Source organism: Phacochoerus africanus, chromosome X (genome assembly GCF_016906955.1).
Source record: "Phacochoerus africanus isolate WHEZ1 chromosome X, ROS_Pafr_v1, whole genome shotgun sequence".
NCBI classification, from domain to species: domain Eukaryota; kingdom Metazoa; phylum Chordata; class Mammalia; order Artiodactyla; family Suidae; genus Phacochoerus; species Phacochoerus africanus.
This window is the reverse complement of record NC_062560.1, coordinates 20745244-20768125: the sequence shown is the minus strand read 5'-3', so window position 1 is coordinate 20768125 and position 22882 is coordinate 20745244. Positions and strand designations below refer to the sequence as shown.

Below are 22882 nucleotides of genomic sequence, written 5' to 3'. Positions count from 1 at the left end.
ATTACTTTCTCTGATTAGTGCACATAATTTGAGTATTCTTTTTCATGGCACTTGTGTTCCCCCAAAAAATCTACCATCCACACAGGAACAAGGTTTTAAGACCAACCATTACCATTTTACCTTCAGCAATTTCCATGAAAAATTTAAAAGAGGATAGTTCTCAAGGGGCATGAAAATCAAATAGAAGTAGCGTAGACCACAAGGTCGAGGTTTGCAATATGTATGACAGCCAGGAAAGCATCGTGAAGAAATTCTTCCAAACATAGAAGGACTGTTTCTTAAACACTTAAATAGGCTAGGACAAAAAACACTGTAAACCAAAATGACCCACAAGCCAAAATCCAACCTGCCGCATGCTTTTGTACAGGCTGCAAGGTAAGACTGGACTTTGCATTTTTCAATGCCTGGGCATTAAATAGAAAGTACAATATTCTTTGGTGCGTGAAAATTATGCCAATTTCAAATTTCAGCACCCGTAATTCAAGTTTTACTAGAAAGTAACTACATTTGTTCAAGCATATATTGTCCATGGATATTTTCCTACCATAGCAGGGTTGAGTAGTTGCAACCGAGACCTTACAACCCACAAAGCCTAAAGTATTTACTATCCGGCCCTTTACAGAAAAAGTTTGCCAATCCCTGCATCGGAGACAAAATAATGCCCCCAAATAATAAAGATATCTATGTCCTAAATGCTGAAACATGTGAAAATATTACCTTATGCGGCAAAGGGGACTTCTAAAATACGATTAAATTAAGGGTCTTGAGATAGAGACATTAGCCTATGTTATCCAGGTGAGTCCAATGTAATCACAAGAGTCTGTATAAATACAAGGGAAGGAAGTCAGGAAAGAGTGTCAACCTGAGGAGACCCAGTCAGTCATCGCTGGCTATGAAGAAGCCAGGACCAAGGAATGTGGGTGGCCTCTAAAACCTGGAAAAGCCAAGGAAAGAGATTCTCCCCTAAAGCAGCTAGAAATGGAAGCAGCCCTGCTGACACCTTAATTTTAACCTGCTGAGACCTGAGTAAGAAATACAGAATTGTAAAATACCAAATTTATGATGTTTCAAGTCACTAGGCTAGTGGTGACTTGTTACAGCAGCAACAGGAAACTAATACACACTGTTCTAAATTATCAAGCCATAGACCCCACCAACTCTTGATTTTCCACTATCCCAATAACCCAGGTATCCAGCAATAGCAATGGATAAAAACAAATCTTCAGAAAACATTAATCTCTGTAATCACCCAGAATCCTCCTAGCTTGGGTCCCTAAAAATAACCATTCCTGCTTTATGTAAATTCTTTCTTTTACTACAGTCCTATGAAGTAAGCGCTATTATCACCATCCGTGCTCATTTATTAAAACGAGGACACTAAAGCTCAGAGTGTGTGTATCAAAGATATCACTGGTGCTACACCAGATCCCCTTTTCTACCAGGACTATGGTCCCATTCCTGCAACTGCTACTGGCTCAGGAAGATTAAGCTGGGCTTAGGGGGAACCCCTCACCTAACCTGGAGCAGTTGGAATAGCTCAGCCCCTTATCCCAAGCTGAAAAATTTCTGTAGTGCAATTTATGCTCTGGAATACTCTCTGGGATCAGAATGAAGCTAAACTTCTGAAACCAACATGTTTTACTCACTACCTCACAGGTTTCTCCTGAAACTTCCTGTGCAATGAATCTTTTATCTAAGAAATCCCTTCTTGGGTTCTGCTTCTACTGGACCTGACCTAAGAGAAATTAAGTGAATTGCCTGCACTCCACAGGGATTCAAACCCAAGCAGTCTCTGTCTGGAACCTTGGCTCCATAATATGTTAGCTTCTCAAGTCTTAACTCCTCTTGACTCTAGTGCTGCTGTTTATAACCACTCATGCACAGATTTAATCTCCTTTCTTGTTCCTTTAAGCCTTTTTTAAGAGGTTTGGGGAGTAGCCTCACCCCTCTGGCTCCTGCCACTCTGGACCACCTCAGTAGACCATATGGCCCTAGGCTTACCTCTCAATAGCTGCTTGCAGTCTGTTCTTTGATGCTCCATCAGCATCCCCCCACCCCCACCACGCACCAAGTCCACAGCAAAGAATGATTCCAGCACAGAAGATTGGCCTCCACAAATGGAGCCAGAAAAATAAATCATGGCCCTTTATATCCACAAAGGAAGCCTCCCCCTCTCCTCAGGGAATGAGACTGAAGCTGTTTTCTGATGGCTGAATGGATTTACACTGAGACAGGCATGCCCTTTCTACCGTCCTTGTTGTGAAAGTATGCATTTGTCAGAATTCAGTTTCAATATCTGACACTTTGGCCAAAATGAATGTTGTAGAATAGTCCCCTCCCTCTAACACAGCACCTAGGTATAAAATGAACTTCAAATAAGAGAACAAGAGCCTGAGATGGGAGAAGAGTAGGGATTTTGGAGTCTTACCAACCTAAGCTCTAATGTAGATTCTTTGAGAGATGATGTTTGTATGGCTGCATATAATAATCACCAGGAAATATGCATTCCCTTCCTCCATAAAACTGCTCTTCTATTTCTGTTTGTTTGTTTTTTAGCCCATATTGTTTTGTTCTCTCCTGGGATGGTATACCTATGAATATGTCACAAAGTATTAGGAATATTAAATACAATTTATTGAGCACTCACCATATAGCAGGCATCGTGCCAGTGCTTTACATTATCTCAGTCATTCTAATTCTTTTTTTTTTTCTTTTTAGATCCGCACTTGCAGCATATGGAAGTTCCTAGGCTAGGGGTCGAAATGGAGCTGCAGCTGCAGGCCTACGTCACAGCCAGAGCAACATGGGATCTGAGCCATGTCTGTGACCGCTCACAGCAATGCCAGATCCCTGACCCACTGAGTGAGGCCAGGGACTAAACCCATATACTCATGGATACTAGTCAGACTTGTTTCCACTGAGCCACAACAGAAACTCCTCAGACATTCTAATTATTACAACAAGCTAATGAGTTCAAAAATAGTTTTCCATTAAAAAAAAAAGAACACAAAAAATTTAAAAAAGGAGTTTCCTGGTGGCCCAGCAGATTAAGGGTTTGGTGTTGTCACTGCTGTGGCTCAGGTCACTGCTGTGATGTGGGTTTGAACACTGGCCTGGGAACTTCCACATGCCATAGGCACAGCCAAAACAAAAAGTTATCCATTTCACAGATGAAGACTCAGAGATACAGGAATGTTAAGTAACTTGCCCAAATTAAAACAAAACGGAACAAAACAAAACTTAAAACCTGCTATTGGTTGAACCAAAATTTGGACCCGTGTATGACTCAAAAATCCCTCCTGTATGCTTTTATTGAAGCAACATATATTCTAGAGGGATTTTCACAGATACACAGAAGCACCCTTTTTAGGTCTTCCCATGACACCATTGTAGATATTCTTTAAAATATGGGCAGAGAAGCGGCTTTCCAGGAAACTGACGAAGGAGCTAGAGATACTATTTAAGGACACAGACTCTGGTTTCTCCTCCTGAATAAGGAGTGGTCTCCCTTGTGATGAATACGTTTTAAGAAAACCAGGAGAACCAACTCAGTGTTTATAAATATTCCCTTTACAAGTACATGGATTTTTAACTGAATTCTTCCAGGATGGTGAAATAAGCCTCAGTATAATAGACTTGAGGCATAGCAAAGTTTTGGGTGCTTTCCCAGCCCCAGTAAGTTATCAGGATGGAGTATATGTCTGCCTAACAGACCAAGAGGTTCTAGGGAAACCACATGAAAATACACCGATCTCCTCCATTTCTGTGTGGTCCCCTGCTTCTCGTACATGCTGTGCCTTTGATTGGATGAATTAGGAGCACATAGTGTGCATGTGTGTTTTAGAAGATCTTTCTATATAGATCCGTAACCTACCAACAATTCTTCATTACTGGTCTCTTACTGTCAAATACAGTGACAGAAATTTGAGTCTTCTAATTATGAAAGCAGGGACAGAAAATTCAATGAAAAACTACAAGAAAAAAATTACAGTGGGGGAAGGTCATGAACGCGAACTTAACCAAACCAACGAAATAAGGAAGAAGAAGTAAAAACAATGTACAGGAGATACACTATATAGAGAAAACTCTAAAATTGTATTTGAAAACCTAAAACAAAACATATAGAAAGCCATGCCATGTTTTTGAACGAGAAGACTATATATCATAAAAATGTCAATTCTATATATTTAAAGTGATTTAACTTAGAATCTGAATGGGGGTTTCTTAGGGAATGGGTGGAGAATGGGTAAAATGACCTTGGAGTGTGTATACAAGTATATTTGCGTGAGAATAGCGAAGCCAAGCACTTAAAAGAGGAATGCGAGGGAGAGCTTGTATTGACAGATAGCAGGACAACCCACACAGTCACAGTAGTAATGCATTGGTATAGAAATCAAGAAAAAGATCAGTGGAATAGAATATATAATATAGAAATTTATCTCAGTATACATGCAATTCTAATATTTGACGAACATTCAATTCAGTAAGAAAAAAACCTTTTAATCAATGATACTGAATCAACTGACTCCCCTTGGAAGAAAAGTGAACTTTCATATTAAACTCCATAGCAAAATAAGTTTCACATGCATGAATATTTAAGTGCAAAATAACAAAACAATAAAAAACTTTCCCAGAAAAGCTAGGAGACAACACATATGACATAGAATGGAAATAAAGAAACTATTTTTAAGAGCATTAGGCGCATATATATTTACAACTGTTATATCTTCTTGGATTGATCCTTTGATCATTATGTAGTGTTCTACTTTGTCTCTCGTGACCTTCTTTATCATTAAAAGGCTACAAAAACAAATGCTGGCAAAGGGTGTGGAGAAAAGGGAACCCTCCTACACTGCTAGTGGGAATGTAAAATGGTACAACCCCTGCGGAAAACAGTATGGAGGTTCCTCAGAAAACTAAATATGGAATTACCACATGATCTAGCAATCCCACTCAAGAGCATCCAAACAAAACTTTCATTCAAAAAGATACATGCGGGAGTTTCCATTGTGGCTCCGTGGAAACAAATCTGACTAGCATCCGTGAGGATGCAGGTTAGATCCCTGGCCTCCATCAGTGGGTTAAGGATCTGGCCTTGCCGTGAGCTGTGGTACAGGTCACAGACACAGCTCAGTTCTGGCACTGCTGTGGCTGTGGCATAGACCAGCAGCTCTGATTCGACCCCTAGCCTGGGAACCTCCATATGCTGTGGGTGTGGCCCTGAAAAGACAAAAGACAAAAAAAAGATACATGCACCCCCATGTTCATTGCAGCACTATTCACAATAGCCAAGACATGGAAACAACCTAAATGTTCATCAACAGATCAACTGATTAAGAAGATTTGGTACATATATACAATGGAATACTACTCAGCCATAAAAAGAACAAAATAATGCCATTTGCAACAACATGGATGCAACTAGAGACTCTCATGCTAAGTGAAGTAAGTCAGAGAGAGAAAAAAAATACCATATGATATCACTCACATCTGGAATCTAAAATATGGCACAAATGAACCTATCTACAGAGCAGAAGCAGATTCACAGACACAGAGAACAGACTTGTGGTTGTCAAGTGGGAGTGGGAAAGAAGTGAAATGGATGGGGAATTCAGGGTTGGTAGATGTAAACTATTACATTTAGAATGAATAAGCAATGCGGTCTCTTGGGATAGAATGTGCTAGAACATAGTATGAGAAAAAGAATGCATATATATATATATGTAAGACTGGGTCTCTATGCTGTAAAGCAGAAATTGACACACCGCTGTAAATCAACTATACCAAATAAAAATTTAAAAAATAATCTGTTTCAACAACAACAACAAAAAAAGAGCAATAGGTATCTTTGAGTATAAGGAAATATTTAAATTTTGTATATCGAAAGATACATATGCAAAAAAAAGATGACAAATATACTAGGGGAAATACTATAATGTGAATAACAGATAAAATTTTAACATCTATAATATTTTTTAAAGTTCTCATAAACTGACAAGAAAATAACTCAATACATAAATGTTCCTCCATAAATTACTGGTGGGAATATGAAATATTATAACTTCTTAGTGACAGTAGGAATCTATCCTATAAGGGAAAAAAGAATACATACATAATAAGAGTGTTTACTGCAGCAGCATTACTGTGGAGAAATAATTGGAGACAGAGTGTAACCTCACAACAAGACATTAATGGGTGGTGTTAGAGTACATTCCCACTGTGGACTTTTAGGCAGCCATTGAAAACAATGAAGTAAAGGAGAGAGTGCACACAAAAATGATGAGAGGGGAGTTCCTGTCATGGCTCAGGGGAAACAAACCCGACTAGTATCCATGAGGATGTGGGTTCGATCCCTGGACTTGCTCAGTGGTTAAGGATCCGGCCTTGCTATGAGCTGTGGTGTAGGTCACACACACGGCTCAAATCTGGCATTGCTGTGGCTGTGGTGTAGGCTGGCAGCTGCAGCTCTGATTCAACCCCTAGCCTGGGAACTTCCATATGCCATGGGTACAGCCCTAAAAAGACAAAAAAAAAAAAAAGTGATAAGAGGGAAAGAGGAAGGAGGTGGAGATGAAGACAAAAAAGGAAAGCAACAACATTTCACACACACACAAAAAATGTATAAAATGACATTTGTGCCTTTATAGAAATGAATATATGTATACATAATAGAAAATCAACATGCTAAAAGTTATTCTTTTGTTCAAACTTCTTTATCTAAAAACTCTTGTTTTGTTTTGTTTGGCCACACCTGCAGCATGCAGAAGTTCGGGGGCCAGGGATCAAACCTGTGCCATAGCAGCAATCCGAGGCACAATAGCGATAACACTGGATCTTTAACCTGCTGAGCCACCAGGAAACTCCTAAGAACTCTTAACCAATTCAGAGTCATTACCTCAAATTAGTGGGGTTTTATTTCAATGAACTAAACTTAAGCAGTAGTTTGGAAGGAAATCTTTGTAATGATATAGAGAGTAGATTTGTGAGAATTCTACGGTTTCTCTTGCTACAGTGTTTTCTATATTAATCTGATTTTTCCTATGTCTGAGTGTACCAATTGTAGATTTTTGGTTTGCAGTTACCCTGAAGTCTTGATATAAGAGTATATATAAGAGCATATATATATATATATATATATATATGATTGTTTTAAGTTGGTGGTCTCTTAACTGTAGGTGTATCTCCAGTGTCCTGCATTTGTAACCTCCTCTTCTCATGATTTCTGATTTTGTAGGATATTTGTACGTGGATGATTTCCTACCTTTACTGTATATATGCCTTGACTGGTGAGCCTTCTCACTTGTGGTATTTTTGTTTCTAGTTGTGGCCTTTTCTTCTCTGCCTAGAGAAGTTCCTTTAGTATTTGTTGTAAGGCTGGTTTAGTGTTGCTGAATTCTCTTAGCTTTTGCTTATCTGTAATGCTTTTGATTTCTCCTTCAAATCTGAATGAGAGCCTTGCTGGGTAAAGTCATCTTGGTTGGAGGTTTTTTCCTTTCATCATGTTAAGTATATCATGCCACTCCCTTCTGGCCTGCAGAGTTTCTGCTGAAGAATCTGCTGGTAACCTTATTGAGGTTCCCTTGTATGTTATTTGTTTCTTTTCCCTAGCTGTTTTCAATATTATCTCTTTGTCTTTAATTTTGGTCAGTTTGATTAATATGTGTCCTGGGGTGTTCCTCCTTGGGTCTATTTTATATGGTACTCACTGTGCTTCCTGGATTTGAGTAAGTGGTTCCTTTCGCATGTTAGGGAAGTTTTCGGCTATTATCTCTTGAAATAATTTTTTCTGTCCCTTTCTCTCTTCTCCTTCTGGCACCCCTATAATATGTATGTTGGTGCATTTTATATTGCCCCAGAGTTCTCTGAGGCTCTCTTCATTTGTTTTCAATCTTTTTTCTCTTTTCTGTTCTGCACCAGTGATTTCCACTAGTCTGTCCTCCACCTCACTTATTCATTCTTCTGTCTCCTGTATTCTGCTGGTGGTTGCTTCTAATGATTTTTCTATTTCAGTTATTGTATTTTGCATCTCTTCTTGCTTAAGTTTTAAATCTTGTATCTCTTTGCTCAGTGTTTGCTGTAAATTATCCATCTTTGCCTCCAGTTTATTTCCAATGTCTTGCATCATCTTTAGCATCATCAGTCTGAAGTCTTTTTCCTGGAGGATGATAATCTCCAGATCACTTAGCTTTTTTTCTGGAGTTTTTTCTTTCTCCCTTGCCTGAGTTATAGTTCTCTGCCTTTTCATTTTTATAGGTTTTTGGTGTGGTCTCCTTTTTGCAGACAGTAGAGTTGTAGCCTCTTTTACTTCTGATGTCTGATCACCTTGTGGCCAAAGTTGGTAAGGGGGCTTGCTGTAGGCTTGCTGATGGGAGGGACTGGTGCCTGCCCACTGGTAGGTGGGGCTGATTCCTATCCCTCTGGTGGGTGGGGCTTTGTCTCTGGGTGAGATGAGAGGCATCTGTGTGCCTGGAGGCTCTTTAGGCCTCCTGTTCACGGATGGGTGGGGCTGTGATCCCACCTGGATTATTGTTTGGCCTGGGGGTTCTCAGTGCTGATGGGTGGGGCCAGATTTTCCCAAAATGGCCACCTCTAGAGGAACACACACTGATGAATACTCCCGAGACCCTTGCCTCCAATGTCCTTCCCCGACAACAAGCCACAGTCACTCCATTTTCCCAGGAGATCCTCCAAGCACTGCAGTCAGGTTTGACCCAGATTCCTATGGAGTCTCTGCTTTGCCCTGGGACCCAGCGCACATGAAAGTCTGTGTGTGCCTTTCAAGAATGGGGTCTCTGTTTTCCCCCAGTCCTGTAGAGCTCCTGTATACAAGCCCCACTGGCCTTCAATGCCAGATGCTCCGGGGGCTCTTTCTCCCAATGCCAGATGCCCAGGCATGGGGACCTGATGTGGGGCTCAGGACTCTCATTAATGTAGGTGAGTCTCTGTGATACAGTTACTTTCCAGTCTGTGGGCTGCCCACCCAGTAGGTATGGGGTTGTTTATATCACATAATTGTCCCTCCTACCATCTTTTTGTTGTTGTTGTTGTTGTTGTTGTTGTTGTTGCTATTTCTTGGGCCGATCCCGAGGCATATGGAGGTTCCCAGGCTAGGGGTCTAATCGGAGCTGTAGCCACCGGCCTACACCAGAGCCACAGCAACGAGGGATCCGAGCCGTGTCTGCAACCTACACCACAGCTCATGGCAACGCCGGATCGTTAACCCACTGAGCAAGGGCAGGGACCGAACCCACAACTTCATGGTTCCTAGTCAGATTCGTTAACCACTGCGCCACGATGGGAACTCCCCTCCTACCATCTTGATGTGGCCCCCTCTTTGTTTTCTAGAGTAGGACATCTTTTGGAAAGTTTCTAGTCCATTTGGTTGAAGGCTGTTCCTGTATTAATCTGAATCTGGAGAACAGACTAATGTCTAGGCCTGTGATTCTCAAACTTTAGCTTATATGAGAAACACCTGCAGGCTTATGAAAGTACAGACTGCCAGACTACTGGGTTCCACCCCTGCAACCCCCATCATACCTCCCTGCCTAAGAGTTAGTAGATCTGCAGTAAGACTAAAGAATTTGCATTCCTAACAAGTTCCCCAGAGGCTGATGCCATTGGCCTGGAAACCATGTTTTCAGAACCAATGGTCTAAAGCAAGCTAGTGTCCACATGAGGAAAAATGACTCACAAGATGCCCCCTTGACCAGCATAGTACTCACATTTAAGCCAGCTTTCTTCCAATAATAGTTGCTATACTGGTTAATCATGCACTTTGTTTTTTCCTTAAACTTTTCTTCTGAGTCAACAGACCACCAAGGATCCAGGTTTCCATTTTTATCGTATTTTCTACCTGGCAAAAAGCAAAGTTAAAAGATACTCATATTATTTATGGAAACAAATTTCTTTATCTTCCCTTTCCCTCACTTGGACAAGCCTTGAAGAAACAGTCTCCACAACAAGGACTCCTGGGAGCGGCACCCACCTTCACCCCAGTGTCACACTTTAAGTGTAAAGCGAGGGAGAAAGAGGTCTGAGGAAGTTTTTTCCTCCTAAGCAACAATGAATATCTTAAGTTTTATCAACTTATGGCATGTACCATTCTTAGACTTCCTGTTTTCACCTGCTCTGACCCAAAATCTTCTCCAAATTATGAAATGAAATGGCTTCATTGAGAAAGCCCAGGAAAGGAGTCACAGCACCACTACCAGGGAAATTCCAAACCATCCATAGGAACAGCTTGGGTGAGTCACATACCCTGCGACCATGGCCCCTGACTCAGCTCTAAGGGATCGTGTTTCCTCCAAGTTGCCAGGAGCCAAGAGACACATAAAACCTCTGTTATGAATCATTCTACAGCCATCAGTGTAGATGGAAGGCCCATCTGTCCTGCTTTGATGAGGAAGGTTGCTCTAAAAAGAGAACTTGGAACAAGAATGGAAATCTCCAAAACATAATGGGAAGAAGATTAGTTCTATATGTTTTTTTGCTACAGGCTCGCTTTTTTTCTTTTCTACACAATTCAAAAAAAAGTCTGGGTGTCTCTGAACTTTGACTATACTCAAGGTTACTACAGGTTTAAGCTGAATTATGCAAAGAACTCTTCACTGGGCTTACAAGAAAGGCCCCAAAGCAAAGGTGTCGACTGTAACAATCCAAAGCTCTCTGGCAAGGCTGGATGCCACTATTACCACTTCCTGGGAGAACACAAAGTCAATGTCCTCCACCCACGAAGCAAGCCATCATTAAATAGTTACTGGGGGTGTATTTATATGTGCCATGCACTGCTCTAAGTATTGGTTATAGAGTGAAATGCCACCTTTAGGTTCTATCCTTTAAGAGACTCCAAAAGGCTTCCAGAAGATTCTGAGGGAGAATTATACTTAAATTTCCTAAGAAAAAAGGCCTAGAACCAAGAGACATAGCACTACTGGCTTTTGTTTCTTAGCTAACACTCTGCTCTCAGATTACCCAAACATGCAAAGACTTAAAGTCTAGCTCTGGTGATTCAGACGACTACAAGGCAGCTACATCTTCAAAGGGAGGAGAAACCAGGGGAGCAAAAACCTTAGGTGATTAAGGAAAGACTGGTAGGAGTACAAGAAGAATCATCCAGAAGGAGAGGAACCAAAAGGGTCTCTGGCCCTGGGAGAAGCATCTAGGAAAGGATGGTGAATGGAAATCTGATTAAAAATGATGACTCTCAAAGGGCAATCATTTCTTTAGGTCATAGTCTGTTCTTTCCTTCTGCTTAAATGTCATCAGGATACATAGCATACTGTGTATTATGCATTATTAGGAAAACATAGCCTTTCTAAAACAGATCTAAAGGAGTTCCTATCACGGCTCAGTGGTAACAAACCTGACTAGTATCCATGAGGATGTGGGTTCAATCCCCGGCCCTGCTTAGTGGGCTAAGGATCTGGCATTGCTGTGAACTGTGGGGTAGGTCGCAGACACAGCTCGGATGCACATTGCTGTGACTGTGGAGTAGGCTGGCAGCTACAGCTCCAGTTAGACCCCTAGCCTAGGAACTTCCATATGCTGCGGGTGTGGCCCTAAAAATAATAAATAAATAAATATTAAATAAATAAATAAATAAAACAAACAAATCTGAATATATGACAGCATAGAGAAAAACAGAGATTAAGCACTGAATAATCCTTAACCCGTCAGCCAAGCTTCAGAGTCCTAACTTGCTGAGTCCTATGCTGGCAGCAGGTATAATCATCTCCAGAGCAGAGCTCACACCTCCAGGGAGAGCATCTCCAAACGGTGAATAAAGAAATGAAAGGAAGAGAAACTATAAAGTGATTCCTATAACTATTGTGGCAGCTACAGCCATCCAGATCTAAATGCGAAACCTGTAATTTCAATGAAATTACAAGGTCTTTTTTTCATTCTACCCCAAGTCCGAAAGGAACAATTATTTATTTATTGCAAGCTATCATAGCAGACGTGGGGGAAAGTTTTCAATCAGCAATTATTCTGCTTTGGATAATCGTCAATCTATGATGATGCCACCAGGCGAAAATAATAGCAACAATTAACATCCATATTGTCAACATGACCATAAAAGCGTCAGCTCCTACAATGAACCAGTACTTACCATTATTATCAAATCCATGTGTAAATTCATGTCCAACAATTACTCCTATAGCACCATAACTCAGAGATCTACGGCATAAATATATAATTGGGAGAAAATTACAAGCATGAATCTCAGAACATACCCCTTTAATTTTTGTCCAATGAAAAGCCAAGATAATCTGTTTTCTAGTAACCACGGTAATAGGAATCTAATAATCACATCCACAAAACTGTAAAAAAAAAAAAAAGTAAACACACCCTTCTCATTGAAATAGATAAAGAAAATGTAATTTCTAACACTGTCATTATGACCGTGTATGGGGCTTAGTTCCTACCCTGTGAAATTAAAGATGTGAATGAGATGGTTTCTGAAGCCCCTTCCAGCCCTAAGGCTTCTATGGTGCTATAACTGCTCTAGCTAGAGTTTATATTTCTCAACATCCAAGGCAGCAGCAGGGTTCGAAAAGATCCCTGTCTTTAAACACACTGTTTATTTTTTATTTGAGAACCTGTTGAAAAATCTCTATAGACTTAGAAGTTAAATTGTTTTCCAAATGTAGTCATAAAACAGGAATAGAGCAGAGATTAAAAGGGATCACTCTGCTTTCAAAGGTAGTCACATTCCTCTGCTTCTGTGACAGACAAATTCACAGCTGAACAGCAAAGACTGCGAAGCCAGAACCAGATTTGGAGAAAGTGTTATATTATTTTTCTTCACCTCTAAAGATGCATGTGGTAGATGATCTCCAAAGGCGATCACCCACAATTCCATCCACTCCAAAGGCCTGTGCCCCTGTGTCCCTCCTCCCATCAAGAGGCAATCTATTTCCTTCCCCTTGAACTTGGATGGGCTACAGGACTTGCTGGGATCAAGAGAATGCAGTGGAAGGGGCCAGGTGTGACTTCTGGGCGGAGGTCTTATGGCTTCCTTCCCCCCCCCCCCCCCGGATGTCTGCTGCAATGTAAAGAAGTCGGAGCAATGAGCTGGAGAGAGGCCAAGTGAAGGAAGTAAGAGATGTCAAAAGTTGAGAGACCTCTAAAGGAAACGAGAGGCCCAGCCAGGCCCCAGCCATTCGAGCCAGTCCAGCTGTGGCACCAGACATGTGAGCGAAGTCATCTTCCATCCTATGGCCCAGTCGAGCTGCCCCAGCCAACAGCACAGGAGCAGAAACAGACTGACTCAGCTGAGTCCTGCCCAAATTGCAGAATCATGAGCCAACAGTGGTGATGCTTTCTTACACAGTCAAAGAGAACATATACATGAATTGTGAGGAAATCAATGGCGGGGGGCGGAGGTGGGGGGGGGAAGCTGGGGTTCCTACGTGTGTGTCTGGGATCGTCTTTCTCAACTGAAAGCTCCCTGAAAGCCAAACCCTTATCTACTTGATTGCTGCTAAATTCTCCATACCTAACACACACTAAGAAGGTAACAAATGATTCCGCTAATGATTAATTAACTTTAGCATTTCTTGCAAGTGACAGATCAATATGCAACTTAGTCATTTAATGTGTGCATGAGGATTATAGACAACTTAGAATTCTTGTTGTAAGGATTCTTCCTGAGATCTGTAATTATACTAAAAATATTTCTTCTGTTGGTTCCTGACATGCAACATCAAAGTCACCCAGCAAATAGATAGGAACTATAAGTGGAAAGAATGAAAATTTTTGAAGCAACATGTTATTACAGGACATAATGATCCTAAACATGCTAATTGTTTGTCTCAACTATACCCAAGGAAGTGCTGTAAGATTTAATTTTTCCCCTTGGTGGCAATTCTTTCCTTTGTTATTTCTTTCCTGCAAGGTAATTTGCATTTGAAAAAATGCTTTCCTACTGTTTTTCCATCATTGCAAACCTTCATTAAAGAAGTAAGAGTAAAATTATGCATTTCAATCATAGAACTATCAGAGCAGTATGGGACAAACTTGTAATTTTACATAGTGCTAATTTTTGCAGCAGTAGCTATCACTAGGCAGCCTGTAACATTTCATTTTTTCCAGGACTCTCAGCTCTGAGAATAGTGCTCCGTCCCCTCCAAGCCTCGGTCAATGCTATTGACTGGATGAATTTCAGGGTTGAACAATGGAAGCAACTGCTCTGCAATAAATGTCCCTTAAGAGGGACTGCTCCAACGAGCTTCCTATTTGCAAAGGGTAATAGAGAATTCAGAAAATGATTGAATCATTGCAAGTTCCAATTCTCAGTTATATAATCACAATCCTTTGGACAAGAGACAAAGAAAAAGTAATTGGAGATGACTAAGCCTGACAATGATAATGCTTCATAATACTAAATTCACATTTTCCATTTCATCAATGGACATTATTTAAATTAGCATGTCATTAAAAAAAGAAATAAATAAATAAACCCCTGTGCCTTTTAAAATGTGACTAGCTGGCCAGAAACAAGAAGACTCCTGCAGAGAAAATCTAGCCTTCTAAAAATAAAATGGGGAAGATGACAATTTTTCCACCTACTCACTTTCTCTTTTGTTCTTACTACCCGATGGGTTTCACATATGCACAGGATTTGCTGTCAACAACAAAACCACCTCACTGCTGTCTGGAGCAACCATGATCTCACGCTGTCATCAAGTAAAGGCTACTCTATGCCTGAAGTGAAAATTCATAAAAATCTCAGAGTTGCAAGCAGCTTTAAGGTCACCTGGTTCAATTCCTGAGCAGAGGTATGGGCCCCCTTTCCAAAAACCCACTCAAATGGTCCTAAGATTCCTCCCCTTAGGCATTTCCAATAACCAGGAGCTCATCCCCTTCTGAGGCGGCTCATTCCCTCTTCCAGTAGTTCTAAATGAAAGAGCGCTCCCTAATGTTGATCTGGAATCTCTCTCCTATTTGCTGGTCTAGTGTAGTGGTCTAGAGTGTTCTGGCTGAACATCCTCTAAGCTCCCCAAATACAGTACATTATTCCACCACCTTAACTTTCCTTCAAAAATGTGAAGAAAGTTATGAGGTCATCCCTCAAGGGTTCTCTTCTCAAGTGTTTTCAACTTTTTCACTTTGGTCATGAAGTCTAGTCCAGCATTTCCCAAAACATGAGGTAAAGGGGGGTTGAAGAACCTCGAGTGAAACATACCTAGAGAGGTTCTTCTCGGCAAATTTCTTAGGGCTTTCTATGCTGCTAAGTATTGTGATTCTTCAAAACTAAAGGAAGGGGAGGACCACTTACCTCTATTACTACTTCACAGAACACAACCTTTGGGATACATTGTCTTAGGCCACTTAAAAACCTGTTTCCTCTGGAAACAGTTCAGCTGGCTGATGTCATCACAATTAGACCCAGCACCCATGGGAGGGCTAAGCTGACCAGCGTGAGCAGAAAGGATACCCACCCATTGGTTCTGAAGGATATCCATCTAGGACAGATGGAGATATGGGACCCCATCTCACTAAACTGGGATTCCCATCTCTCCAGCATCTCTGCATTTCCAATGCTGGGTGCCCCAAAGATGTTTAATAATTATTCATTGAATGGGTGTCTTAATAAAGGATGAATGGCTGCAATGGAAACACAGAACCCTTAGGAAAAAAATACAAATTGCTCTCCCACTCAGCATAAGGCTGAATACTGACATTTCCTACATTTCTAGCATGTTGACTCTTGTATCAGAAAATTCATCTCAGGGACCCAGTGAACAAATTCATTGAATCAGTAAAGTCAAAACCCAACCAGGCTATGTCCAAGTGTCCAGGAATATAACCACAATAACAGGAAATCAGTTAAACTGCCAATGGTAGGCAGAATCCATCAATTCCGGGACTTTTTCAGTTTGAGGTAGGCTTAACAAAGGACCTAGACCTTCAATTTTATGAAAATATGTACGAATTTCTAATCTTAACAAGAGAGAAAACTGATTCCAAATATCAGAGCACTGATGAAAATTATGCAGCTGAGACATGGGATGATTTTAATGGATTTGGTCAATATAAGCCGATAATTTTCATTTATGCTAATGAAAGTGGTTCCCTATAGTAGGGTTTATCCATGCCTGCTCCTCTCCCTTGGCACTTACCATTTTCTAGCACGCCAATATGACAGCTTCCAACTGCCAGCACCTGAAACTAGTCACCCGAGGAGTTTCTCCAGCCACCAGAGCCCTCTGGGCCTATGCTGGGCAATGCCAGGGAGTTAATACACCTGGTGGCAGCCCTCAACCAATGATGGCAAGTGAGTTGGAAGACAAACACTCTAGCTCTCTTGCCCCTGAGAATCAAGCTGAAGCATGCTCTACAATTCCCCAGCAGAATGAGTCCCAGGTGCCCACAGTGATAACTGGCTTTAAAAAAAAAAAAAAGTGGAGAGTTCCTGTTGTGGCTCAGCAGTAACAAACCCCAACAGTACCATTGAGGATGTGTGTTTGATCCCTGGCCTCCCTCAGTGGGTTAAGGATCTGGTGTTGCTGTGAGCTGTGGTGTAGGTTACAGATGCAGCTCGGATCCCACATTGCTGTGGCTGTGGTGTGGGCCTGCAGCTACAGCTCTGATTGGACCCCTAGCCTGGGAACTTTCATATGCAGCAGATGTGGCCCTTAAAAAAATAAAATTGAATTTTAAAAAATTTTTAAATAATTTTAATAAGTGGAGGAGAGAGCAAAAGAGGAGAACGAGAGATGTGACTATGGAAGAATGGTGAGAGAAATGCAGTTTTGCTAGTTTGGAAGATGAAGGAAGAGGGTCATGAACCAAGGAATGTGGGCTGCTTCTAGAAGCTAGAAAAGGTTAGGAAATAAGGTCTTTTCTACAGCTTCCAGAAAGAAGTACAGCCCTGCCATTACCTTGTGTCTAGACCGGTGAGACCCATCTTGGACTTCTGACCTACAGAGCTATAAGCTAATAAATTTACATTGTTTTAAGCCCTAAGTTTGGGATAATCCACTATGGCAGTCATAGAAAACTCATACAGCACAATTCACTGGTTTCCTTCTCTCCCTGTCCCACTTCCCCGCTGGTGCTTCCCGGGGACACCTCCCAGAAGAACTACTTGTATTTGAACCCCTGTCAAGAATCTGCTCCGAGGAAGCCCAAATCAAAACACTGCCACTGTATTTCTCTTATTTATGTATGTATGTGATCCCCTATCAATTAACCAGCATAATCATATTCAAATTTTCATTTATTCTACCTAAAACACAAGAGACTATTAAAATTAAGACTAAATTTTCTGCACATTAAAACACCAGAGCAAGCCAAGGCATATAATAAAAGTGGCGCTATTACTGACAATGAATATTATCAGAAATTCTAAATTGTATATATCTACAATCTGTTGCTATTGACAGCCTTTAAAGTGATATCCTTTACTCCAGACACTCAACTTTTGACCTAGGTTATACTTCTCAAGACAAATTTAATTATCTCTACTTGCTCAAAAACTTCAGTATCTCCCACTGCTTAATATCCAGGCTCCTTACCAGCATGCAGAACACTTCAATATCAAACATAGACCTTCTTCCCCAGACTTCTTTTCTACTACTTTCCGTCATAGACCATGTGGACTAGCCACTGGATATTTTAAAAGAAATTTTCTTTCCTTTTCTCACATTGTTTCTTCCATCTGGAATGGATTTAGACCCATCACCATCAACTCAAATCCCAAAATTCCTTCAAGGTCCAAATATTTACAGTAGGTGTCAATGCTTAAGTGAAGAAATGCATTAAAAAATGACAGCTATCTGTGTATAGGTTGGTCTTCCTGCCCAGTCATACACCCTAGCAACAAGAATCAGAAAACAAATACCTAAAATAGTGAGAGTGAGGCTGATCCATGTCAGGTTCCATGACCTCTTTTTGCTGAACAGCCACTGGCTTTGTTTTTGCGACTTTATATTCTGTGCTCTGCCAAAGCATCGTGTTCTTCCTTACTTGTCAGTAATTGCTTTCTTTATTAGTTTACTTACCGAGGATATTCTATTCCCCAAAAGAAAGGCTTCTGGAGCTCTCCTGCTGGAAATCCTGGGAGAAAGACACACAAACAAAACCATAAAGGATATAGAGACTGACTTGATGATGAATACCTGGTTCCGCTATGGCCTTGAAGTTGCAGAGGCCCATCTGAAAGGTGCTCCTCATAGAGTTGGGAGGCCTCTAAGAGATCCAACTGTCGTTAAGGTGATATAAATTCAACTGAGTTTGGAATCAGTGCATTACATGAGTTTCAAGGAAACCATTTTGCATGGATACACTATTGGCGCTGTCCAGATTGCTGTGAACTGGGTTCCTTTGTACACAGCACATGCAAGAGGCTTCCAGCTGTCTTACAGCTTCCCCTGATACAGAAGGAGCCAACTTCTTGGTTGTACAATTCGTGCAGTCACACAGGGCCTCCGTGGGAAAGGACTTGCACTCGACTTAATGCTCTGCCGTCACTGTCTTGCAAGTCTTAATAATTTTATCTTTGAATGTGATTTTAGACCAAGGGGACAGGAAAGCATGAATGTAAGTAAAGGAGCCACACACGGCACTCCTGCCCGTTGTTCCTATTATGCCCCATTTTCACACAGCATCCAATATACTCCCCAGGAACTCAGAACTCCAGAAGACCCATAGCATGAGTGAGTTCAGCAAGACTCAAAGCGAGCAGCAGCTAAGCACATTATATCTAGGGCTGAGTAGCTGGGGGCTCTGACAGCCCCAAGAAGGCTCTTTCTGTTGGAACCAGAATTTGCTTTCATCACCAAAAGGCACCAAGGAACTCTGTCATACTCTGAGTCCTGTTACCTCCCTGATTAGTCAACCACATACACCGAAAATGATGATGTAGAAGGGAAGATAGGGTGACCCATAGTTTGTTTTCCTTTTAGGCCTTCCTTACTCATCAGTAAGTCAAGGTAGAGAGTGTTTATAGAATGTACCTGTATTAAGAAATGAAATAGGAGTTCCTGCTGTGGTACAGTGGGTTAATGATCCTGCTTGTCTTGGTGGAAGCGCCAGTTGATCCCCAGCCTGTTGCAGCGGGTTAAGGATCTGGCATTGCTGCAGCTGTGGCATAGGTGGTAGCTCTGGCGTAAGTCACAACTGTGGCTCAGATTCTACCCCTGGCCCAGGAATGTCCATATGCCACAGGTACATCCAAAAAAGAAAAAAAAAAAAAAAACGAAATGAAATAAAAACTGCTGAGTGAGTTTTATGCAGTGTTTCCACTGTTCTGTTAAGAAGAAAATACACAGGAGTTCCCGTCGTGGCACAGTGGTTAACGAATCAGACTAGGAACCATGAGGTTGCAGGTTCAATCCCTGCCCTTGCTAAGTGGGTTAATGATCCGGCGTTGCCGTGAGCTGTGGTGTAGGTCGCAGACTCAGCTCGGATCTGGCATTGCTGTGGCTCTGGCGTAGGCCGGCGGCTACAGCTCCGATTTGACCCTTAGCCTGGGAACCTCCATATGCCGCGGGAGCGGCCCAAGAAATGGCAAAAAGATCAAAACAAAACAAAACAAAACACAGGCATGTACAAGCTAGAAAATACAAACTACAGTTTTGGTGATTCCGTATATAAGTTAAAAGTTTTTATATCTGTATTTTGGCATTGCACAATATAAAGATGAATGGTAAAATTAGGCTGATTTAAATTTTTAATTTTGCTTACAACTTATAATAGTACTAAATAGCGAATAAAAAATACTTTGACAAGTCTAGAGAAAGAGAGGCCATGGAAGGCAGGACAAAGCTTTATATTTTAGCCCCTTTACAATACTTTTTCCTGCTTTCTAAATAGGAGGCCCCCATATTTTCATTTTCTATGGGCATGGCAAATGATGTAGCTGGCCCTGGGTGCAGATGAGTGGGAGAAATCCCTGTGCTTAGCTCTGCCAATGCAACTCACCACCAAATTCTGTACCCTGAAGTTGTCCCAGGAGCTGCCCTTAAAAGTCATCACAACTTGGAATGCAAAGGATAGTCATCAAAAAAATCAGAGAAAGATACATCTTCTCCAACATCTTTGCCTGCTACAGAGCCACTGCTCAAGGCTCTGGGAGACTCTTTTATGAGTCCCCTCTCCCCCTGTCAACAACCTTGTCTACCTCCCCTTTGTGACAGGACATTATGAGAAGTGAGGGCAGAAAAGCAAGTTCTTTCTTCTTTTCTTTTTTCTTTTTTTTTTTTTTTTTTTTTTTTTTTGCCATTTCTTGGGCAGCTCCCGCGGCATATGGAGGTTCCCAGGCGAGGGGTCGAATCGGAGCTGCAGCCACCGGCCTACGCCAGAGCCACAGCAACTCGGGATCCGATCCGCGTCTGCAACCTACACCACAGCTCACGGCAATGCCAGATCCTTAACCCACTGAGCAAGGGTAGGGACCGAATCCGCAACCTCATGGGTCCTAGTCGGATTCTTTAACCACTGCGCCACGACGGGAACTCCGGATGACTTTTTTTTTATGGTCCCACCCATGGCAAATGGAAGTTGCTGGGCCAGGGACTGAACCCAAGCCACAGCTGCAGCAATGCGAGATCCTTTATCCCACTTCTCAGGGCTAGGGTCGAACCTGCACTCCACAGTGACCTGAGATGCTATAGCTGGATTCTTAACCCACTGAGCCACAGCAGGAATTCTAAGCACGTCCTTAATTTAGAACTGAAATGTTAATTCTATGTAATTCGTATATATTCTTTACAGTTTCCTAACATTAGAGTTTAAGATTTCAAGGTGCAAAAACCTAACTGCAAAACAGAGATGGATCCAGCTAGTAGCCCTCTCTCTTCTGCCGCTTTCACATAAAGGAAAATGCATCCAACTCAGAAGGGGCAATGTCAGACTAATCTTCGTAATTTCCACATTTTCTTAAATATCTTTGGCATCTTTACATCAATACGCCAGCCTCTATTTGGTGATTACTTTTAGTATGTCATTCTGACTTGGATATATATGCAAATATATATCACATATATATGTAAATCACAGTGTTTATATATAAATTCTAACATATCATCAAAAAGCAATGATACTTCCTAATAAGAACAATGATCATAGACTGATGTGATTTAGTTATTAAATCATTACGGCTTTCCTGCTTGGTAATGTGCCCAGCTGGAGGCATTTTATGTTCATTGCCAACCCCTTTGCAGGCAAACATCTGACACCTGCATGGGCCTCCTTTCTGCCGCTGCTAATGTTAGAGGCCCCAGACTCACAGGCTGCAGGCATCACACACACACACCCTCCCAGATCAGCTGTATCTTCACAGCTTGTCAGGGCCAGGGAACCCAACACTGATCAATGGAAGATTCTGATGCCCTTAGGACCGGTTTGCTGAAGTGAACGGATTAACAGTTTAAGCTGCATTTTTGGAGACGTCAGCTGGTGAGAGTGATAGATCAGATCCCAACAGGGCCAACTCGACAGCTTATCTCAGAAAGTGAGCGAGTTCTATTTAGCAAATGTAGAAGGGGAAAATGATGAAATAAATGGGAATGGAATTCTTTTGCTTTTCCTCTCCCCTTTTAAGAGGCTTTTCTTATCTTTTCTTGCATATCCATTTTATTTCCTCTTCTCCCCATTTCAGCACTGCCTCACCACCAGTTTTACATGTTTCAAGCTCCTTTTTCCTCTCATCATATTTGTGCCTGTATACATACGTACACATATATACATACATACACGCAGATATATATATATATATATATATATATATGAATATGAGAGATAGGAGAGAGGGAAGGGGAGGGAGAAAAGAGAAATTAACTATTGGACTGGCAAAAATTAATAACTTGGATAATAGGTAATATTAATAACTTGAATAGCTAATAACTTGAGTAACAAGTGTAGGAAGCATATTGGTGGGAGTGTACATTGTCGCGAGCATTTTGGAAAGCAATTTAGTCATCTCTTAATACTTTAAATGCCATTTTAAAGATTAACTACACGCTGATATGGAAAAGGCTCTAAGCTATTAAGCAAAAAAAAAAAAAAAAAATTAAGTGTAAAACAGCTCCTGTCGTGTATGAGTCTTTTCATGTGTACTTTATGTGTAAATGTATGTATAGGTATAGAGAGTCAGTCCTGCTATGACACGTATATTAACTTGATTGATAGAATAGGGAAAAGACTGGGACACAACTCCACATTTGCTTATGTGCAACTTTGTCCACAAGAAATGCCAGATGAAAGAAAATTGCACCCAAGTAAACTGAGCCACATAGGAGCACACGAAACGCATACATTCCAGCATGGACCAGCTACCTCTGTCCCCTGCATGTGTTAGAAGCCATACCCACCCATGTCTGGTGTTACAACTCTCTTACCAATTTCAGATAAACCTCCTTCCACCACTACAAAGAAACTCGCAAGCTGCAAGCCCTCCAACACCAACTTCCTCAAGCAAACTTCAGGTCTTTCCAAGACAGTGCCACATTTACTGTAGCTTTTTTTTTTTTTTTTTTTTTTTTTCCCAGGGCCGGCCGCACTCACAGCACATGGAGGTTCCCAGGCTAGGGGTTGAAGTGGAGCTACAGCTGCTGCCCTATGCCACAGCCACGCCAGATCTGAGCCACATCTGCAACCTACACCACAGCTCATGGCAATGCCGGATCCTTAACTCACTGAGTGAGGCCAGGGACTGTACCTGCAACCTCATGGTTCCTAGTCGGACTCATTTCTGCTATGCCACAACGGGAACCCCATACTGTAGCATTTAAGTATTTACCCAACTAACATGTATAAAACTGTGCTATCATTTTTATCAGGCTCCAAACTTTTGTTTCCCCATGTCAAAGTTGCCGTTAATTGTGTCCTTAACGCTATTTTTCCTATAAGTCTTATGGCTTATTATGGCAGTTTT

General features: G+C 41.4%; 1 protein-coding gene across 1 annotated transcript in view; it reads right to left on the bottom strand.

Moving 5' to 3' along the window:
- Nucleotides 1–22882, bottom strand: part of PHEX (phosphate regulating endopeptidase X-linked) — a 226183-nt gene that overhangs the window by 12399 nt on the left and 190902 nt on the right. Inside the window, exons 16-18 of the mRNA XM_047765574.1 lie at nucleotides 18009–18063; nucleotides 12110–12177; nucleotides 9723–9853 (exon numbers count right to left, since the gene is read on the bottom strand). Coding sequence (XP_047621530.1) covers nucleotides 9723–9853; nucleotides 12110–12177; nucleotides 18009–18063 — 254 coding nt within the window. The remainder of the gene's footprint in view (nucleotides 1–9722; nucleotides 9854–12109; nucleotides 12178–18008; nucleotides 18064–22882) is intronic.